The 9,069-nt window shown below is 39.3% G+C and overlaps 1 protein-coding gene across 1 annotated transcript; it reads right to left on the bottom strand.

The window, feature by feature from the left end:
- Nucleotides 1-626: 626 nt before the first annotated feature.
- On the bottom strand, nt 627-1,698 carry LOC142470913 (olfactory receptor 5P55-like). Its single transcript, XM_075577721.1, has 2 exons — nt 1,684-1,698; nt 627-1,583 (listed from the first exon to the last, which is right to left on the bottom strand). Exons 1-2 carry the CDS (start codon nt 1,696-1,698, stop codon nt 627-629), a joined length of 972 nt encoding a protein of 323 aa, XP_075433836.1.
- Nucleotides 1,699-9,069: the final 7,371 nt, after the last annotated feature.

Genomic DNA, 9,069 nt, shown 5'->3' with positions numbered 1-9,069 from the left:
GCTTGGGTGGTAAAGGATTCTGAATTCTATCAATTCAAAAGCAATCTTTATACATCTCTCTTAGCCAGTCTAAACATAGTAATCACTTGTTTTTCTCACTGTCAGCTCAAAATCTTCGTTAATCAACAATGTTTAAACCAACATCCTTCATCCTTCAGTTACTTTGATGTAGAAGAACCTCCTTGCTCTGTCACCAAGTAACTATAGTCAATCCTATGTGTCTAAGCTTTTAAGATCTTGCTGTATTGTATTGTCTTACTAACTAACTATCTATTTAATTAACCTTTGAATTCAAACTCTTGCAACTCAGTAGACAAACATTTCTACACTTGCCTGACTTCAGACTGATTTAATTCTAACTTGATAAATTCTAACTTGATACTAAATGAGAGAGAGAATAGCATAGCATAGTTAATATTTAGGATGATTTCAAGTCTATCTTCAACTCCCAGCCCCTCCAACAATCTGTCTACTTGATCCAAAGTACTTTGATGTGCCAAACTCGAGCCGCTGGGAGACAACAAACTGTTCGGTTCATGCGGTCCTGGTAACAAACCTTCCTAATAATGGAGTCCCCTACGTCAACTTCACGGCAAATTCTCAGTGGGGGGTCCCAATTGGCAGAACTATTCATGGAGATGTTCTTTTCCAAGCATGTTATAAATACATGTCCACAGAGCTGTCTGTATTTCCTGATTCTTTAAACTGTATATGATGGGGTTTAACATTGGAGTCACCACTGTATAGAGAAGGGAAAGAACTTTGTTGACTTTCAACAAAAATCCCCTAGATGGAGTCATGTACAGGGTCATCATTGTCCCATAATATGTACTGACAACAGCCAAGTGGGAGCTGCATGTGGAAAAAGCTTTCTGTCTCCCAGTGCTGGATTGGATCCTTCGGATGGTGATAATGATAGAAACGTATGTTGCAACAATGAACATAAATGGAATTAGAATTGCCGGGATACAGAGTAGAAAAACTACCATTTGCACAGTGGAGGTGTCAGAACATGAGAGCTCAAGAATGGGCGTAAAATCACAGAAGAAATGGTCAATGAGTTTTTGACCACATAACTGCAAATTGCTTATCAGAGTAGTTGTAATTATTATTGCAACAGATCCTCCTAACATCCATGAGCAGATAACAAGGTGAAGGCGAAGCTTGAGGTCCATGATAGTGGGGTAATGTAATGGGTTACAGATGGCCAAGTATCGATCATAGGACATCACAGCAAGAAGGAAGCATTCTGCACCTCCTGAGGTACTAACAAGGCAAAATTGGAAAAGGCATCCTGGAATAGAAATAGTGGCTCCTTCAGACGCTATGACCTGGAGCATTTTTGGGACAATACTGGTGGTGAATACCATCTCAGAAGAAGACAGGTGGCTGAGGAAGAAGTACATGGCGGACTGCAGTTGATGACAGGTTGATACCAAAACAATGATGAGCGTATTCCCAGTTATTATCACAATGTATATCAAGAGGAACAGGATGAAGACTAAAATCTTGACTGTGTGAATAAGTTGAAATCCCACCAGCAGGAATTCTGTGACTGCAGTATAGTTCTGGTCTTGCAGAGCCTAAAGAAATTATGAGAACACGTCTAAATGAAAGACAGATTGCTGTGTAAAAAAATTAGTACCGGGATTCTAAGATTATCATAGCACATTAGGCACCTACCAATTCCATCCCCATTTTGTTTTCAACTTGGTGTAATCACCAGGAGACCCCTTTCTGGGAAACGGTTCACTTTGCTGAAGGAGTGAGTAAAGGCGCTGATTCTGAAAATAATAACACTGCGTATGAAGCAAGGGAGCATGGTTTGAATCCCAGTGTAAACTCCTTGTGACCTTAGGCAAGTCACTTTATCTCACTGCGCCTCAGGCATCAATTTAGATTGTAAGCTCTATGGGGCACAATTCTATGTACAGCACTGCACACACAGTCAGCCCTATATAAGAAAAAACATATTATTATTATTATTTCCTGGTCTGATGCTCTGATCCATTGGACTAAAGAATGTTCTTATGATTCACAACACTTCTCTTTATTCATAGGTTTGCTAGTACTGTAGTTGTAATGACACCGCATACCTTATCAGGAACGATTTAAGGTCCTGGACATGTACAACTTAGAGGAGAGAAGGGAGATATAAATCATTGTAACGTGTGTAAATGAGTCAGCGTTTGTTTTAATGCATGACATTGTATCAGCATAATAGTACAAAATGTATTAAGCAATGTGGCAGGTAGCATATTAGGCAATAATGTACAAAAGGGGAAATTCTATATCTGCCAAAGAATCCGTTTTCGTCAAAATTGGACTTCAATTGGAGTTTTTGGCTGAAAAAAGCCAGAAAAATCCCCATTGGTGTTAATATTTATGTAAGTATGTCTTTATTTATATAGCGCCAATTAAAGTACATAGTGCTTCAAAGCAGTAATACATGTGACAATCATATAAATAACAAATTATACAAATAACACATAAAGGGGAGAAGTGCTTCAGACATAAAAGTAACATTTAGGAAAAGGAGTTCCTGCTGGAAGAGCTTAGAATCTACGTAGTATAAAGCCCATCGAGAGATATTACACACATAAAGGAGGCATTGATGACAATTTATATACTGTATCATTACTGAGACCTTACCTGGAGAGTTCTGCAGAGTTTATATATAGCATTTTATACTAAAGGACCTCAACATTACAGTCTGTATGTAGCACTGTCCCCCCCTCTGGGAGATGTTATGACTGCTACAAGGTGTTGTGGTGCTGGCATACCTGTGAGGGTCAGGAGAGCTGGGTCATTTGCGATGTGGAGGAGACCAGGAGAGGCTTTTGATGATCACTGATGTTCTTGATGGTCCTTAGCGCCTCCAGCTATAGTGGCTCCAGGATGTCCATAGATCAGTCTCCACTAAAGCCCACTTCTTCCTTCCTGCCCAGGGACTGACACTCAGACATGAGTAGGATGAAAGCCAAGGGATCTTTATTTAGCATTCACTGTAGATCGTCTTACAGCAGTGCATAGGGTCATCAGAGGATACCGGGCCTCTGGATGGTGCTTGCTCTCTGAGTCTGGAGCATCAGATCTTCCAGGCCCAGCCAGCCATGAGGGCTGGCTGGCATCTCTCTCTCCCAGCCAGGAGGAGAAGCTCTACCTCCCACTCCTTAGAAGGAGGGGAACAGACTAACTAAATTTGGCACTGCCTCTCTAATGAACCAGAAGGGGCCGGCTCAAAGTCTGTACCTATACAAGATAGGCTATACACAGGCCATGAGTCACCACCACTCTTCTGTCACTCAGAGAGGAGCATGAGGGGTGTCAAATGCCAACAGAATGGCCTGTCCCACCCTAGACTACTAAGGCCTTACATTACAGGGGGAAGAGACAGGTAGAAAATAATAACCATGTTACTGTACATGTAAGAGAAGGGAGAAAAGGAGAATGTGTTTCAAAGGCATAAGTAAAACACAAAAAAGACGCCAATTTGAGAGAAAAAGAAACACGGAAGTTAAGCTTTAAAAGTGTAGAGCAATAATAAAAAATGTGAATACAGTAAGTTCTTTTTTTGAAGAGTAGTAGACGCATGGAGAGCCTTCATGAATAGGTGTATGGGCTAATGCAGGAACACTTGGGAGAGACACAGGGCACACTATGGTTTTAGGAAACTTCAGGAAAATGTCATACACTGTAGTAGAGTCTGTTCTGTGTCCTGTATGTGCTATCACATATACTGTAGCTCATATCACTGCCATTTCAACCTGTTGCCTTAGCAACCCTTTCTCTGACTCCTAAGATATTTGTATATTCCTAGATCCCTAGCACTTGGTAAAGCACTGCATTATTTCCCAGTGCGAGGCTAGTCCATCTGTCCTTTTCAGTTTGCAGCCATTGCTAGTGGTTTACCCCAAATTGCTCTCCCTATGGTAGCATTGCTTTTTCACCTTCCCTTAATTTATGCATCCCCAAAGTACCTATTCATTTTTGTTTGTTTTCATAATAATGTTTAGCAGAAATACAAGGAGGGCTTTATTTGCATGAAGAAGGAGACACGTTTACCTGTCTGTCAAATTTCACTGAGCCTCAGGGAACCTGGGACAGAACAGAGTCTGTGGTCCTTTTTCTATAAACAGTTTATACACTATAATAAGGTCCTATGATTCTACAATAGGGAACATGAGCAGACATGTATCTGCTGCCATGTTTTTCTGTTTCTGCGTTTGGCTACCCCTGCTCTGTACACAATAATGTTATCTACTGCATGAAGACCTCTTATGTTGGGTCACCAAGGCACTACAATCTAAAATGAATCTACATTTCTCCAGGACCAAAACGGTCACGCTTATTTTAAGATGTGAGCGTTGTGCCTTTTTATGTTTTAGCATAGTGCATTGCATTGTGGTAAAAAATGTCATTAATTAATCTAAAACTATCTATACATGTATGAATGATAATCACAACAATGATCTCAGAAAGATGCACAGCCTTAAGGATGTTTGTTTTTTTAAATGTACCATATAATAGAAAGTAATTTGAGGCTTAAAGCTAAAAATGCAGTAAACTGGAACAACAATAGAAAAAATGGATTCGCCTTTAAAATATTAATGTTCTTCCTCCTAAATTCAGTTTCTATATTTCAGTGATCACTATACATGTATATATTGTCTGGTCACAGTTAACATTACAAGACACTGTTTTTAAGTTTAATCTTTGCCTGCTTTATTCAATGTAACATCGCCGGAAGAAGAGATCAGTGTATCTTGAAAGCTCGCACAAATTAAAGCATTTCGTTAGCCACAGAACGGCATAATCTATTCATTCTTTATACTGTATATATATATATATATATATATATATATATATATATATAAAGCAACTGTAAATATTACTGTATGTTCATTTGCATGTCTTAGACAGGTCTGCAACCCTGTCTTTCATATATATTTTTTTTTATGTATATATATATATATATATAAAATCAAAAACAAATAGTCAATACCGTTTTGTATCTTGTTCTTTGAAACAGGGCAGCTTATAATGTCATCTGTGTGTGAAACCTACCCCTCCCCCCTCTGCAGTATACGATTTATGACTTATGGTGTTAGATGGTCCCTAAATGCTTATTATGTTAGAGTATGCTTGTGTGTGTGTAAGTAAGATGGGAGGATGAAATCAGAATTTTTTTTGGAGCAAAATGGAGAAGAGAGGCTTGAAACCGCAGAATGTGGAGGTTATTGGTGAGGCTTCATCCAACAGTGGCTGAAGATGATGATTTTATATATATATATAAACAGAAAAAGAGAGAGAGCGCACGCCCCATAGCATAATACTGCGTGGTTTATTATAAAATAGGGAAGGGATGGAAGGGGGGGGGGGGGAATCGCACTCACAGGATAAAAAGTTTTAAAATGCATTTTGTGAATTATATCACCACCATCCGGTACTGCTGGGCGAAATCACTTCCAGATAGCTGATCAAGATCACCGCCGACCGGATAAGGACGCCGTCACACCGTCTGTATGCTGTTCAAATTCAGCTCTCCACTCCGAATGGCCGCTGTATTCTTCCCGCGCTGGGTATGGCCTCGTGCGCGTGCGCAGCGTCTTCGTGACGTGATCGCGCTTCTCAGTATCCCTGACACGTTTCGTCACCAATCGGCGACTTTCTCAAAGGGCTGCTGAGAAAGTCGCCGATTGGTGACGAAACGCGTCAGGGATACTGAGAAGCGCGATCACGTCACGAAGACGCTGCGCACGCGCACGAGGCCATACCCAGCGCGGGAAGAATACAGCGGCCATTCGGAGTGGAGAGCTGAATTTGAACAGCATACAGACGGTGTGACGGCGTCCTTATCCGGTCGGCGGTGATCTTGATCAGCTATCTGGAAGTGATTTCGCCCGGCAGTACCGGATGGTGGTGATATAATTCACAAAATGCATTTTAAAACTTTTTATCCTGTGAGTGCGATTCCCCCCCCCCCCCCCTTCCATCCCTTCCCTATTTTATAATAAACCACGCAGTGTTATGCTATGGGGCGTGCGCTCTCTCTCTTTTTCTGTTTGTAGATATCCGTGGAGGTGGTTTATCCCGTGTGAGAGCAGCAGAAAAGATGCCTTTGCACACATCCTATACCTCCTATTATGGACTGACTATTGAAGGACTGGTTGGATTTTATATTATAACTTTATATATATTTTTCATTTTTCATTTTTTCATATTTGGTCACTTTTTAGCACTTTTTGCACACTTTTGATTTTCACCAATATTAATGTAATATCCTATGGTGTTGTTTTAAGTAGAATTTGTTTATTATGTTAAGTATTTAACAGTTCCATTGCACATTTTTATTTTTTTTATTATAATTTAGATTTTTAAACACATTTAGGATTTACACACACTTTCTATATACAAGATATAGCACTACAGTTCATTTATACACATAGCAATATAGTAATATTTTGGCGCCACAATTTTTGTTTTTATATATATATATATATATATATATATATATATATATATATATATATATATATATATATATATAAAAACAAAAATATACCATAATGCTGAGTTAAGTTATGGTGAGTAAAAAAAGTGACAAAAACCCTCCACAGGGTTATATATATATAAAATCATCATCTTCAGCCACTGTTGGATGAAGCCTCACCAATAACCTCCACATTCTGCGGTTTCAAGCCTCTCTTCTCCATATATATATATATATCTGTGTGTTTGATGCAGCTATTATTTTCTGTCTTTACTAGAGATGAGTGAAACCTTCAACAAAGTTTGCAAATGTAATAATGTTGGACCTTTACCAAAAGTCACCAAAAAGTACCTGTTGAAAAATCTAGAATTTTGATACATTTGGAAAACTTGTGTATCAAATTTTAGCAAATAAAAATAATAAATGTTTGTTTAACTTCTTGGCCATTTTGGTACATTTTATAAAAACAAAATTGCCCAAACTTTTGCAGATTTTTCATCTTCACTGTGTCTGAAAGAAGTGAAAGAAAAAATTCTGACTTACCACAGATCATATCCCAAAGTGTGCTCATCATACAGAAGACATGTACGTACATAATCTTAAGTATCTCAATAGTAGGAAGTATGACCAGCCACCAACAAATGTTTCCAGAGCAGGGAAATACATAAGTAAGATGAGAAGGGCAAAGAAATGATACGGTCCGCTTCTTTACAAATAGAGAATTATATCTTTAGATGTTGAGTAGAAACCTTGTCATTGATGAACTTCCACTTATACACTGTGTGAAGACCTTTATATATTTGCTACACTGTTCAGAGAAGAATCCTTGTGGAAATTAATAAGGTCCCTAGTGTGTTAGAAGACACAATACACAGAGGGGAAAATAGTTACAATTAAGATAACTGTTCAGATCGGTGATTCAAACAAAAGAGAATAAAAGTTAGCAAACAATGATTCTGTTACTTTATAGAAGGCAAATAAAAAAATAAATGTAATAAATCCAATGCTTTATTGTTAGTCCCATAATATTTATAATAAAAACAATGTCAGAACAACAGTTTTTTTTACTTTGTACTCGGCTACTTACTTTTGGATTCTTAGGACCTTATTCTATAACCTGTGACAGAGCACTCAAAGGAGCTTTCCATGTGATAGCTACCACAGTTTTTAGAATAAGGTCAAAGTTCTGTACAGTAGCATATCATAGACTACTTTTCAGTGTTGCTTTTCCATTGGAGAATATTTTAGATCTCTAGTGGTCACTATTACTGCTGGTTTAAGTTGTATGTAATACTAGTGCCAGTTCTTTAGTCATTGATTTTTTATGAATTCATTTTATGGGAGTGTAAATCAAGCAACTTTCCGAGCTGGGGTTCAAACTCAGAATCTTTCCACGAGAATACAGAGCAAATATCCCTCTGTCACGTTGTCACGGGAGACCAGGTTTATTAACACCTTTTATATCGGGATCATATGATTGAGCAAAGCAAGGAGGTAAAATAAATGGTAATTTATTCCAGGAAAAGACATACACACAATGGATCACAATATGCAATAGCAAATACACTTAGTGGGGATCTGGGCTAAAGAACTAACCTTTCCTAAAATTAATACTTGAAAAATTACATCTGTACCAGACCTTTTCACTGACCGGGAGGTACTCACAAAAGTCGTGGAACTTAATTCGGCATGTAATTCCAGCCGTGACCGCTACATTCTGTTTTTCAGAACTTGGCCCCTGAAAAGAGGGACTTTTCTTGAGTTGAAATCTCTGAAGCTAGCTCGTGTCTATTTCTCACAAAGCATCTTTTGGAGATCTTGAATTTGCCGCTATTGGTTTGGCGCTTAGAATCTGTCGTCCTGATTGGCTGCAAGGTTTCTTATAGGTTTGGGAGTCCATTAACAAACCACAGCATCCAATCAGCGCGTGGGAATTTCTCTACCAACCAATCACTGATTTGCCGGTATATTGAAGCAAGGCGGGCACCGATTTCAATTCTGCTAAGGGGCATGCACCAACCTGGCACCTCTGCCTCTTAGCATATCGAGCCCCCCGCTGCTCCAGGCTCTGCAAAATCTGGAGACGGGCAAATGGTGGCCGGATAGCCCTTTGTGCTAGCAGGACGTGGGTACTCGAGTGCAACTCCTGTACTCCGCCTGCCCTAACACCTTGGCATCCCTGAGGCTTTCAAGTCCAGGACTTGGAGGAGACCCAGTGGCACCAAGCTTTGTGGCCATCTGGACTCTCAGGCCCCCGGACTTGGAAATCCCACAATTCATTCATCGGTTACATGTATATATACATATTAAATGTGAACCTTTAATAAAATATACTTTTATACTGTGTGGTGTGTTAAAAGTTCTAAGTCCACTGTTCCTGGTGGTAGGGATAGAATAAGACTATATCACTTCTATTCCTACCAGCCTTATCCCTGCCACACTGTAAAAACCTGATGTAACTTTTAACTCACAAATAAAAGCCTCACAGCTTTATCACGTAGCTGGGGCACCCCCTGAACCCCTCTACTCAGGTTAGGGTGGCTTGGGTATGCACTGGGCATCCCTTCTTCTGCTTG

This window comes from Ascaphus truei, chromosome 20, assembly GCF_040206685.1.
Source record: "Ascaphus truei isolate aAscTru1 chromosome 20, aAscTru1.hap1, whole genome shotgun sequence".
Classification (NCBI taxonomy): domain Eukaryota; kingdom Metazoa; phylum Chordata; class Amphibia; order Anura; family Ascaphidae; genus Ascaphus; species Ascaphus truei.
The sequence above is the reverse complement of the archived record's forward strand: the minus strand, read 5'-3'. Positions and strand labels throughout refer to the sequence as shown.